This window comes from Onychostoma macrolepis, chromosome 03 (assembly GCF_012432095.1).
Source record: "Onychostoma macrolepis isolate SWU-2019 chromosome 03, ASM1243209v1, whole genome shotgun sequence".
Classification (NCBI taxonomy): domain Eukaryota; kingdom Metazoa; phylum Chordata; class Actinopteri; order Cypriniformes; family Cyprinidae; genus Onychostoma; species Onychostoma macrolepis.
In genome coordinates, this window is record NC_081157.1 from 20099681 (window position 1) to 20113849 (window position 14169).

At 36.4% G+C, this 14169-nt stretch overlaps 1 protein-coding gene and 2 gene segments (V, D, J or C); 2 read left to right on the plus strand and 1 right to left on the minus strand.

Annotated features, from left to right (window-relative positions):
• The first annotated feature begins 1627 nt into the window (after positions 1-1627).
• LOC131537355 (germ cell-specific gene 1-like protein) lies at positions 1628-11639 on the plus strand. Its single transcript, XM_058770715.1, has 7 exons — positions 1628-2082; positions 4000-4047; positions 5239-5391; positions 8085-8196; positions 9034-10409; positions 10962-11011; positions 11503-11639. The coding sequence occupies exons 1-5, from the start codon at positions 1782-1784 to the stop codon at positions 9311-9313; spliced, it is 894 nt and encodes a 297-aa protein (XP_058626698.1). The 5' UTR covers positions 1628-1781; the 3' UTR covers positions 9314-10409; positions 10962-11011; positions 11503-11639.
• Positions 11244-12417, minus strand: LOC131534796 (Ig lambda chain C region-like). The segment is given in 3 exon segments: positions 11244-11673; positions 12121-12311; positions 12401-12417. Coding segments are annotated over 3 exon segments (525 nt in total).
• LOC131537354 (immunoglobulin kappa variable 3-20-like) lies at positions 11554-13923 on the plus strand. The segment is given in 3 exon segments: positions 11554-11692; positions 13273-13352; positions 13427-13923. Coding segments are annotated over 2 exon segments (390 nt in total).
• Positions 13924-14169: the final 246 nt, after the last annotated feature.

Here is a 14169-nt window from a genome sequence, read left to right on the forward strand (position 1 = left end):
GCACAATATTCCAAGTTTTCAGAAATTGTAAAATAGCTCTTTGTGAGGAACAGACTGAAATTTAATTTGTTATTCACAAATGAATAAATAAACAATTCCTCTACTGTACCTCTAATATCTCAGTCACGGTAACATAGATTTTTTGTCAAATAAGAGCTATATAGCAAGGCTCAAAGCACTTTTTAGCAAATTTACAGCTATTCTAGCCAAAATATTCTGCTCAGATTTGATATGTCCTTCACACACCACAACTCTTTACAAATATTGTCGTCTCCTTGATAAAAAAGTACAATAATTTTCAGAAAAATAAATAAATACTGAAGCAAAACGATTGGTTGTGACTCCACAACTGTGCGACAGCTGCAAGTTTAGAAAAACTGAAGTTGTGCCACTCTATAGCTCTATTGATATAATTTACCATTATATTTAACATTGAATTGGTTTATTGGTTTATGTTGGTTTATTTCCAATTATCATACTTTTACCATGTTATAATTCACATTTTTTCTGATATATTTTCATAGTTTGTTTAGTTGGCACTGGGACAAGAGTAACAAGATCGTTACATAAAAGGAATTTTGGGAACATTTTACTTTAAGGACCAATTCTCACTATTAACTAGTTGCTTATTAGCATGCATACTACTAGCATATTGGTTGTTTATTATATTTATAAAGCACATATTAATGCCTTATTCTGCATGACCATATTTTAGATCCCTTAACCCAATACCTAAACTAAACCACTACCCTACTAACTATTAAAAAGCTGCTAATGAGGAGTTTATTGAGGGAGAACTCTTAGTAATAGTGAATATGTGTTTCCTAATCTAACGTGTTACTGGAATTTCATTGTATGAAAAAGAACAGCATGGATATTTTGCTAAACATCTAATTTTGTGTTCCACGGAAGACATGGGGGTGAGTAAATAGCAACAAATATCTAAGCATTTAATAAAAATTTAATTAAAAACAAAAACCCTTGTGTGTTCGGTCTAGAGTCCATTTGTGTTGGCATCTGTCAGCCCTTAAACATATTTCCCACAGCTGTTTCCCTATATACTGTATATATATATATATATATATATATATGTATATGTATGAAATATCCTGCATCAATCATCCAGCTGTCAAACTGGACAGGATTTGCTTTGTACACACACACACACACACACATGTATATAAGATGTGTGTGTACAAAGCAACAGTTCTTGCATGCATAAACAGATGTAAGAGCTTCTTCACAGTATCAAAGACATTACAGATTTATCTGTATCTTTTTACTGTAAACCATTGTTGAAAAATCTGTTGCAGTTCATTGAAAAGCAGTCTTGAAAATGGGGGAAGTTGCCACTGAGAGGCTGGCAAACAGCCCTGCATCAGATTGAAGAATAATCTGATTGATAATCTGTTTTATTGCTATGCTCACAAAAATAAGCTACGGGTTTAGATGGACGAACAAAACCAAAGTCTCACATGTAATTTGCCCTTTGAAATGATAACAGTGAAAAGGACGGGGGAGGGGAATCACGGGTCGGGAGGGGGACCGTAGGGTAAGTAAGAGCGAAACATAAGAGCCTGATAGCATTAGAGTTAGACATGAAGTAGAGCAGCTGTCATTTGTGAAAGCTCTGCGCTCGTCCAGTTGGTCTATCAAGGAGAAGAAGGGACAGATCTGCAAAACCCCAAAATCCTGAAGATACCAATTGCAAAAAGTTTGAATGTCTGAAGCAAGGACCTCGAAGCCAGGATTGCTTATCTCCTTGTGCCTCCAGGAGCACTATGGGTATACAGCGTGCTCAGAGAGCATCCCTGGCTCTCACGCTCAACTACGTGGCGTTCGCCTTGGCGGTTTCGGCCGTCACCACTAGCTACTGGTGTGAGGGGACCAGGAAGGTAGTGAAGCCTTTCTGCATGGGGCCGGTCAAAGTCAAGCAGACATACTGCATCCGCTTTAACAGCTCCAACATCAACGACACGCGGCTGGTGCAGTACATCTATGAGACCGGAGAGGAGAAGTTCCTCATGAGGAAGTTCCACGCAGGAATCTGGTTCTCCTGCGAACAAACCGTGGACTTAATAGGTAAGACAGCATCACTGGCTCTTTGATATGGTTTGACTCCTTGCACAAGGGGTTGCAATTTAGGAGAAAATAGTAGGAGATGGTTCCACTAGTGATTGGTAAAAGTGAAAGCATGTTTGGACAGTTTAGTCTGCCAAAATGTAACAGACAAACAGAATTCAATGGGGACCGGGGTGCGTTTGGTTACGTACATATTTTATATATATTTTTTTATATCTTATTTTGTGTTCAGTCATGTTCAGTGAAGAAATTCATTCTTTTTTTTCTTTTTTTTCACTCTTATGTGAACGATTATTTTAACTTACAATGAACAAGATGTGCTTGCAGCATTAGTTAATCTTTGTTGTACATATATATGTACAACTTGTACATATACTACATGCATTTCTTAAGAGGGACATTGTGTGAAATGTTCACTTTTTTATTTATTTGAATTTTATTTGGTTAGGTCTCTGGTGTCTGCCAGCTCAGAAAAGCTGAAAAGAAAACACGCAGCCAGTTTGTTACGGTCTGTCTGAGTCTGAAACTGTGTCATCCAGCGAGCTGTTTCAATTTGCAGCTGGCCTGTATGTAGATAGCTAGCTATTTGAATAAGACTACCTCCGAGCCAAATACAGAGTCCTTGGCAGCAATGTGTGTGTCTTGTGTCTACTCTCAGAGAAGAGAAGGGCGGGGTGAGCAGTAGCTCGTTATAATTTAAAGGCACATGCACCAAAACGGATCGCTGTGAACAGAGCTGCTTTTGACAAGGTAAATAGGAAGTTGTTTTACACAACCATTGAGGAATTTTAACCAAAGTATGTTAATACAGACATTTCATGAAGACCCTAAAGAATAATATCAACTTGTGGAAAATGGGCATCCGTATCCCCTTTAACATAGCTTCCATTCTTAACATTAATGCATTAGTTAATGTAAACAAACAATGAATAACACTCCTTTTTGGTTGGTTTATGTTAATTTATCAGTATTAATTTGATATGAATTAATTTATACATCTGCATTTATAACACATCACAATAAATTCTGACATGAAATAACACTGAATGATACTTGTATAGCACTGTTATTTATCTTGTTTTATGTTGATGTCTACACATACTAAAACCTAAATTTCAAAGTATAATTTAACATCTCAGTTATGTATGTAACTTTCCTTGACTTATGTAACCTTGGTTCCCTAAAAAGGGAATGAGATGCTGTGTCAGACTGTAGCTGACACTATGAGAACACTTCCAGGTGTGACAATTGTCTGAAGCCCATATAAAAAGACATATATAAAATGTATTCTTCTCATATTTTGATGAAGGAAGAGACTGAGAGCAATAACAAAGTAGCATGGACAGCTACGCAGTATCAGGGAACTTATTCGGTGAGCCAAAGTTAAGATGTTTCCTTTCATAGGTTCACTGTATGGGAACCTGCTGCTCTAAGGCTTAGAGATTAAGTTAAACTATGTGCCTCATAGACGAGAGAAATCACATTTCTCATATACTTTTGGAACGTTAAAACCATAAACAGAACCAAATTGAGAATCAGACTCCAGCAGTTCTAACCAAGAGTTCTAACTAGTGAGCCCTTCTAAAACCCCAGATAGTTCCCAGGACGGAACACAAACATGCCAGAAAAGTCTCAACCATCTTGTCCCCCACATAAAATAAGAGACAAAACACTCCTTGAAGAAGAGAATGTGCTACAGTTATATGAAAGTAAACACCCTTCAGATCTATAGTGACAAACCGATTTCACGGACAAATTTGTGTTATGAGATGCTCCTACTGTACATCAGCATCCTCAATCTGCAATTCGCTCTCTATATGGGGTTCAGACAATCATCACACCTAAGGGTGTTCGCATAGCACCGGCTACTAATGCAGTGAATTACCAGGTGCTTACCAGAACTTTCTCTCTTTATAGGATTTGACTGTAGGAGCTTTTTAGAGATTGCACCAGATCATGAAAGAGGTGGGTAAGTAACAAGTGTTACATGTTATTCATATGAACAACAAACAATAGTAACATACAGTATCCTAAACAAATGATCTTCTATTACTGATTTTACTGATTAAGTTAAGTTAAGCTAGTGACGTATTGTCAAGTATGGTGACCCATACTCGAAATTAGTGCTCTGCATTTAACCCATCCAAGTGCACACACACAGCAGTGAGTAGTGAACAAGTGCACACACACACACACACAGTGAACACACACCCGGAGCAGTGGGCAGCTATTGCTCCAGCGCCCGGGGAGCAATTAGGGGTTCGGTGCCTTGCTCAAGGGCACCTTAGTCATGGTATCGAAGGTGGAGAGAGTGCTGTTCATTCACAATCCCCACCTTCAATTCCTGCCGGCGCGAGAATCGAACCTTCTATTCACCCTAAAATTAATATACGCAGTTATATTACAGCTACTGGCTTTATTAAATTCACACAATAAAACCACCCAAACACTTCCTACATAAGCAGGTGCGTGTTTTGGCATCACGCAAGTGCTTGAGGCCTCACGTGCCAGGGGCCCCCAAAAAGGAAGCTGAGGTGGGGGCCCCAAGTGACCGCTTGCGTAGGGCCCCCAAATCCTCTAAACACACCACTGTACACAAGGTCATTTTTCAAGAGTGCGTGTGAACATGGATACTTGTGAGGGCGTTAAGAGTTAAGCAACTGAAGTAGGCTAAAGGTGCATGTATTATCTTTGTAACATTATCTTTGTATAGAAATGTCCTATAAAATAAATTAAACAAGAAAAAAACACATTATTTTATTGCTATTATAAATATTTATTGTCTAAAATGTCAATAATAGAAGAGGTAAACCTGAATGTATGCTATGTATTAAAACAAATGTATTGAAGAAACTATTACTACTGTATGTTTAAACAGACAAAAAGGTAGCTCGTTTAATATTTACATCTGATAAACTTAAAAAATATTAATAATAAATATTGTATTAGCTCTGCTCTGTATTCCTGCTGACATTTTATGCTTTGTAGTAGTCACCTTGTAATGAAAGCATATGTTTATGTTAATATATACAGATGGAATGTAAAATAGTATAAATGTAAATGCTAATGTAAAAGCAACAGGACATCAATGTCTCTGATGATAAATCAAGAGATATCAGCTCTCTGTCTCTCTCTCTCTCTCTTTCTCTCTCTTAGGAGTGCTCTGGCTGTGTATTGTTGCTGAGTGTCTGTATATTGCTCTGCTGTTCACCGGTGGAGCTATGATGGTGATAGAGATGTGTCCATGCTTTAACTTGATAAACAGACTCAAGCTCAATGCCTTTGCAGCACTGTGCACCGCTCTCTCAGGTAACTCATTTCTATAAATTAAAAAAGGGATATTTAAAGGGATAGTTCACCCAAAAATGAAAATTCTGTGATTAATTATTCACCCTCGCGTCATTCCAAACCCCTAAGACCTTGATTCATCTTCGGAACACAAATTAAGACTTTTTTTTTTCTGAGCCTCCATAGACAGCATTGTAAATACCACAATCAAGGCCCAGAAAGGTAGTAAGGACATCATTAAAATAGTCCATGTAACATCAGAGGTTCAACTGTAATTTTATGAAGCTACGAGAATACTTTTTGTGTGCAAAGAAATCAAAAATAACAACTTTATTCAACACTTTTTCTCCTCGGTGTCAGTCTCCGCTGTGCGTTCAGGAGAGTATCATGACGCATGTGTGTGGTGATGGCGCTGATGCAGAAGCCGGTATTCTGATGTAGAGCCTGGATGTGCTGCACCTTGTAAATAAAAGCAGAGGAATGCGCACGCATTTGTTTTGGTACTCTTGTGAATGCAAGTCAAAGACTGATGCGGAAAGAAGGAACTCGACTAAGCATCCTGAGACAGTAGATCCTTAAATCATCCCTTGATCCTTAAATACAACTTAAGGGTGAGTAAATGATGACAGAATTTTCATGTTTAGGGGAACTATCACTTTAATGCACTGATAGATAACACGTCATAGGCTTTGCAGCCTACACTGTACATCCAAAGTGTTGTGAAAGAGCAATGGTATCCTGTTTTCCATGATGTAACCCTTTAACTAAAACACAACTGCAAGTTTATGGACATTTCCTTTAACCCTAATAAATAAATATATTAAAACAGAAAATCCCTTCATGATAACCCAGGACATTAGGCCCTATATTTATGGAATTTTCTGAAAGTCATGTTTTCCTATAATTACTACAGCTAACTTTTAAGTGAAATTAAAGCTAAATTGATGCAAAACAGTAATAAATCATTACTAATGGCTGTTTCTTAGAAAAGCAACAAATGTCCATTTGTGCTTCTTGCTTTCACATTTTCTGCACATTAGTCCCTCTTGAATGCTCATTTGCCAGAATAGCACAAAATCCTGCTAGTTCGACTCCTGCCAGTCAGCCCCAGCTGTGAAACAGAGATGAGATTATACAGCACAAATCCAACTCCACATGTTCCCAACACTTTACAGAGAGCAATGATGGGTCAGCGATGCCACAGAGATCAGCGGGGCAGTGCTGTTCATCCAAGCAGTGTCGCATTAGCCATGAAGAACAAGGTGGAAAAATTGCCTTCCCGAGACTATGTTCTGCACTATTTTTTTTTTTTTTATTGTGCATTTAAAGGAAAAAATAAAAACAAAGAAATAATTTATTTATTTTTTCTTTTTTTTTGGTTCATGTTACAGCAGGCAGGAATGCTGCACATCAGGGCTGCTCACAACTTTAATGAATGCACCAAAAAATAGGTGCACCCACTAATGGCCAACATTGACACTGCATGCTAAACCTTTTTTGTCAGCTTGAGTATACAGAAAAATGTAGAGGGGGAAAAAAAGTGAAAAATGTTTTAAAAAGCACAGTAACTCTTTAGTATAGGGATCAGTTTTCACTATTAACTAGTTGCTTATTAGCATGCCTATTATTAACACATTGGCTGTTTATTAGTGCTTATAAAGCACATATTCTGCATGACCATATTCTGCATCCCTAAATTAATCCTAGCCAATACCTAAACTTAACAACTACCTTACTAACTATTAACAAGCAACAAATTAAGTGTTTATTAAGACAAAAATTCATAGTTAATGGTTTGTTAATAGCGAGAATTGGACCTTAAATAAAGTGTGACCGAAATCACTGTCAATTTTTTGTTTGGCAATTGCGGTCTTATCCATGAAAAAATATGTAAACATCCTTGAAACAAGATAGATTTAGTGAGGTTTATGCTCAAAACAACAAATAAAACAGTTTGCCAATGAGGAAAGAAAAATAATCTTAATTTAAGCATAAATAGGCCTATTCTCTGGAAGAAAAAAAAAAGACTAATATATTACACTGTGTGTGTGTGTGTGTGTGTGTGTGTGTGTGTGTGTGTGTGTGTGTGTGTAAAGCAAATATTTCAATATTTTTACTGAAAAACAAGAGAAAAGAGGAAAAATGATTAAGAGAAAGATGTTTTGCAGTGAATGTTTGCGGGGGTGTGCGAGGTTGTTCTGGACAGGAAGCTGCCTGTCTGCTGTGGTCTGAATGAGCGATCTGTCCCAACAGCGTGGGGATTTGGTGGTTTGTGCTGTAATCGGATTGGTGTGGGGGTTAGTGGTTTTGGTACGTGACATGGCCAGCGGAGACCATCCTCCCTCCCCCTATATTTGCACTAATCCTGATGATTGTAGGAATGTTCACCAAAACACTCAATGCACAGCAGCACCTGCCATATGATGCATATGATTCATATGCTTGGCAACAGTGTGGGGGCCTTCTGAAATGTTCACTTTTGAGTTTTTAGTCAAATATAAACTGATGTTTCGTTTAACGGGTTTCAGCCTATAATCAACATAACAAATCTGTCCCATTAAAAAGGCACTAAGTATTACTGTCTGCTTTTCAGTTGGTTTTGCAACTGGACAGAGTTTATTCTTTGTAAAGTCATTATAAGGAAACGTAAACCGGCATCTTGAGGATGAAGGCAAAAATGACAACTCATGCTCTGTCATTTTTCTGTGCCCCAGGCCTTTTCGGGATGGTTGCACATATGATGTTCACCACAGCTTTCCAGCTGGCTGTCCAGTTGGGTCCAGAAGACTGGAGACCTAAGACATGGGACTACAGCTGGTCCTATCTGTGAGTCACACATATGACACATTACAAATAAAAAGGCAGGGTTTTTTTTGTTTGTTTGTTTGTTTTTACATATTGTGGGTACCATATACTATTATTACAATTCATATATGTGACCCTGGACCACAAAACCAATCATAAGGGCCATTTTTTTTTAAATTGAGATTTACATAATACATAATCTGAAAGATGAATAAATAAGCTTTCCATTGATGTATGGTTTGTTAGGACAATATTTGGAAGAGATACAACTATTTGAAAATCTGGAATCTGAGGGTGCAAAAAAAAAATTAAATATTGAGAAAATCACCTTTAAAGTCGTCCAAATGAAGTTCTTAGCAATGCATATTACTAATCAAAAATTAAGTTTTGATATATTTACGGTAGGAAATTTACTAAATATCTTCATGGAACATGATCTTTACTTAATATCCTAATGATTTTTGGCATAAAAGAAAAATTTATAATTTTGACCCATACAGTGTGTTGTTGGCTATTGCTACAAATATACCCCAGCGACTTAAGACTGGTTTTGTGCTCCAGGGCCACATATATTATGATGTTTGCAGACCAAACTGACTGGTTTTAATACAATTCTTCAAACATCACACTATGAAAAATAGTAACCACTGCAAAAATAAATAAATGATTGATTAAATAAATAAATGATTAAAATGATGAAAAACTAAAAGAAACAGTGACAGCACCAAAAATATGCACATTTTTCCTTATAAATGTTGTACATTAACTACATATCTCTGTAAAAAAAATAATAATGAAAAAGTTTAAATTCAATTTTATTTTATTTATTTTATCATGCTCCTCTACTCTTTCTGTTAGTCTGGCGTGGGGCTCGTTTGGCACCTGCATGGGCTCGGCAGTCACGGCTCTAAACCATTACACCAAAACCATCATTGAGTTTAAGTTCAAGAGAAGGACCATTGAGAAGAAACTGCGCATCGAGCAGAAGATCCTGGAGCTGGACATGCCAGAAGACTTATGGTACATCACTTCATTGCAAGAGCAAGCAGACCAACACGCTGCCCTGTATGTGAATGGCAGCGAACCATCCTGCTTCAACCCCACAATACTGGACAACTGGGACAGAGAATACTGCTGAAAATTCACGAAGGACACTGCTCCTCTTCAACACAGACATTTTTGTGCATTTATATCATATATCATAGGGCTTACGTCAACAGAGCAGGATATGGACTGAACTAAGTTAGCAGTGCTGCTTCTGTTCTGACTAACTGTGCTATTGTGAACCTTTTTCATATGCTGATAACTTAAGTTATGAGTTAAAAATAAGTCTGACATTTAACAAAATCTTGAGTTCTTTTAAAAAATGCAGTGAAGCTGTATTAAATGCTCACTTTGTTGTCATATGACAAAACCATAAAACAGGAAATTGTCACAGACAGAAGACACATTATTGTTCAAAATATTGGAGTTGGTACGATTTTTAAATGGGTTACACTTTATTTCGATAGTCCACTTTAGACATTCTACTAGCTGTAAGTAACTTTGTAACTACGTGTCAGCTACATGTCAACTAATTTTCATTAATTTGTAACTACATGTCTACTAACTCTCAGTAGGGTAGGTTTAGGGCGAGTAGAATAAGTTGACATATACTTGCAAAGTACGTGTCTCATAGTCAGTATGTTGTATGTTGTGGACCCATCCAAATAAAGTGTTAGAAGATATTAAGCAGACAGTCTACTAATACTCTGCTAGTTGACATGTAGTTGCAAAATTACTTACTGTTAGTAGAATGTCTAAAGTGGACTATCAAAATAAAGTGTTACCTTTAAATGTTTTAAAAGAAGTTCACCAATGCTGCATTTTTTTGATTAAAAAAATACAGTGTAATATGAAGTTTTCATGAAAAGACACTAAACGAGGCAAAGGAGGCAAAACATTTTCTGTGGTGATTGATGGCATGTTACATACTTGTTCTTGAACCCACAGCATTATACCACATTGATTTATTTACTTGCTGTCATTATTTCTCTTGGCTGGTGGTGAATTTTTCAAGTCGTATCACAGTGAGGTAAGGACGCCATCTTCTGGACCAACATTTCAGTGCCTCTGGCAGAAAAAAACTCCTGTAAAACACGCTCCAGTGCCACATTTATTATTTGTGTCAATGCCAACCATCTTGTAGATGCGCTTGTTGTAGAATGAGTGAAATCCCTCAATTTCTTACGGATGTAAGCATGGGTTTCTGGATTAGTTCTGCCTTTGGTGAAAGGAAATCTGTTACATTTTATGTGTGATTCAAGCATATGTAGCGCTTCTTATTAAAAGAATAATTAACCTGACAATTCTCATAATTAACTAACCCTCATATTAACACACACATATAGATATAAACACGTTACCTCGTTAGCAGCGTTGTAATTACCGCGTCGGCTGCCATTTTGACAGGCAAAGATCCTGAATTGGCAAGACATGCTTAAAACACGATACATTGAATGAAACTGAACTAAAATGCCATTGACAAAATATCTATTTCCACAACTCAGCTACATGCTGCAACAATTGTGTTAATAGTCGGTTTGTGGTCTGAATTGTCAATTACAGAAAAGTATACTTTTGATAGTGCAAAGGAAGTATAGGCTATAAGAATGTGATGAAAATAGCAGCACCGACTTGCATGGCGTTATTAATTGTCATATGATGTGCAGATAGCTAAACAAAATATTTCTTCTTATTCAATGTTTTATTTTGATGTTATATAATTTTTTTAATTTAATTATTAGCACGAAGTTCCTTTCAGTTCCTTCATGAAGCCCATTGCAGACTACAATTGGTAAGTTATTGACCCAGCACTGAATATAACATATTGTGCTGTCGTCTGTGCAGCTGGTGATTTCTAAACAGACTAAGTTTATGTTTCCATTATGATTGACCTCAGGGGAATATAGCTAATGATTTACATAAAGCTAAAAATATGAGGCACATGCAGGTGTATCCTGAGCATGAGTCATAAACATGCCTGCACAAAAGAAAATGCAAACTAATGTCATGCCAAAGATTTTAATTGCAGAATCAAAACCAAACATTTAAGCTCATAGTCAATGACAGATATGAAGTACTGAAGTCACACAGTTCACAATGAAGACAAAACATCTGACATTTTCATTCAGACAGTTTTTCAACACTGTGAAACTGAGATACTTTTCTTAGTGAATTTTGATCCCACTGACACTTCACAAGAGAAATCTTTATTATCCGTCCAGTCAGACGACTCGATGGTCAGATAGCTGCTCATTTTGAAGGTTTTGTCTTGTTGTTTCTCAGCAGGACTGCTCCAGACTCCATCTGTAACGGAGCGACCATTGACTGACCAGGTGACGTGCACCAGAGCTACTGAAATATCCTCAGCCAGACACACGAGTGTAGCTTTACTCTCCTTCAGAGCCTCAGCGGACGGAGACAAGAGACTCAGAACAGGAGGAGTGAGAGGAAAGTCTGCAGGAAACAGTCAACAGTAAATAAATCAATCATATAATATAATATATGTATCACTACTTGGTATGTAAAAGGATCATTTAAATGATAAATGGAAATTGAATACTAAATTATATAGACTTTAATACTGAACTTATCCTTATTTTGACACTAACCAGAAAATGAGAAGTATATTAACAAATAAAAGAATATTATACCTACATATATATGAGGTTGAGTAAATAACAAGCCTTAAAAAACATCTGCACACACTTCAGAATGATTTCCATCAAGTACAACTTTGGAATGTTATTTTGAAGATTAATTTTAAATATATACAGTATATATATTAACGCAAAAATCTCAAAAGTTGAGCAAAAATATTGTAATTTATGTTTTAATTGTCCAATAATAATACATTAAAACAAATAAAAATGTGTCTGAACAATAATCAAGAGTAAAACTTACCGATCACATTGAGCTTTGTTCCTTGTCCGAATACCACAGTGTTATATTTCACGTCTTCACTCGAACAAAAACCTCCCGCAGTTTCAGAGACACGAGACCCTGAACTAAAACATGAACTCAAACACAGTTTTAACCCCAAACTCTCTTCATTACTGCTCTTACAGCGATTAAGTGTTGATGTCAAGAAATAACTTCATAATCAAGCAGGGTTTTTTATTCCAGCATGAGGATTTCTAGCTTTGAGATACAAGATAAACTGTTTGTTTGGCATCTTTTTTACCAGCTGATGTCATTCATCCATTATTATTGTTCATTTGTAGATGAGCTTTCCATCACTATTTGCAAAATAATCTGTTGTTAACAACTTCAGGACGGAGCCATCATTTTCCAAACAAAAGTCAGCTGCTGAATTCCTCTTTCATAAGTCATGAGAAGGTCACTCAAGTGTGTCTTTTACACATTAAATTCATGTAGAAATGTTTCAGATTCAAACAAAAACACTAATTTTGCTGTTTTATCTTGATCAAAAACCGTCTTCATTGTTGTTGATGCTGTAGATTAAAGTATTTTGAAGCATCTCATATTGTTCACTGATAATAAAGAAAACTCTTCTGCGCTGTAACTCTGCATTTCTCCAAATCTGTTTTGATAAAGAAACAAACTCATCTACATCAGATGACCTGAGGGTGAATAATAGTCATAGAATATAGTGAATATTCAATACATTTTCATTTTGGGGTGAAAAAAATGTAATGTAAATCAAATATGCAATCCAGTCTTTTATATGATGGTCAGTGTTTAAGGATGAAAGAACTGACAGAAAAGGCTAAGTTTTGTTTTCATCAAAAATAATAAATTGCATAAATATTGAGTAAACCGATGGTGAAGTTTGCTTTATTTTATTTTATTTGTACATAATAATAATAACAACCATAACAAGAATAACACATATACAACAAATCAAAAAGATGAAATATGGAATTAATGGGCGTAGTAACATTAATTTTACCCTCTATTGCTCTTTGGTTTTGTCAGCCCTGTAAGTGGCTAATTAGGATTTTTTTTCCAGAATATGACACAGACAGTGATTGGCTGTCAGAGGCTCCTCCCACAAACCTCTCTTTAATATCTCTGTTTCTCTTCTCTGTGCAGCGCTTCATAAAACACTGAGAGCAGATCTACTCACACAAACATGCTGATGAAACTCTGCCTTCTCATCACTGCTTGCACATGTATGATCCTCAGATCTTTAAGAGATTCTTCTAAAGCAAGTGTTTCAGCTCATTTTAGTTTCTGTCTTTTTCAGGTGTCAGTGGTGTGATTGTAGTGACCCAGAATCCTCCAGTTCTCACGCTGAGTAAAGGACAGACGGCCACACTGGACTGTAATCTGGACACCGTCACTAATAGTGCTGCTCGATGGTATAAACAGATCCATGGAGGAGTTCCACAGTTTGTCTTATATTTCTACCATCCAAACAGTTCTCCTACGTACGGATCCGGCTACTCCTCTCCTAAATTCAACTCAAATCACAAAACTAAATCAGATTATCGTCTGATCATCAGTAATGTGGATGTGGATGATTCTGCAGTGTATTACTGTCAGACATATGACAGCTCTGTTAGTGAGGGGGTATCACAGCGATTCACAGCATGACAAAAACCTCCTCACTGCTCACATTCACTTCTGCTTTCTGCCTGCAGACTCTGTCACATTAGATACTGTATGTTATATGAATATAATCAAACACATTTACATAGAGCTGATTCTAACAGCAGGTGTTTCCTGTGTGTCAGGACTGAAGAAAATCTCCACAGATCACTGCATCTGATAGAAGATAAACTTAAACACTGTGTTTTTAGATCTATTCAGAAGATACATTTAAAAACACTTCAATTAATAGCATTATTATATGATTATTTCAAAATAGCATTTGTCCTGTGTAATTAGCAAATGACTTTGACTTTCATGTTTCTAGTGTTCAATAGACTATTTTATCGATTATTAATATTATAATTTATTTCTATTTGTTAAATTAAATAATATAAT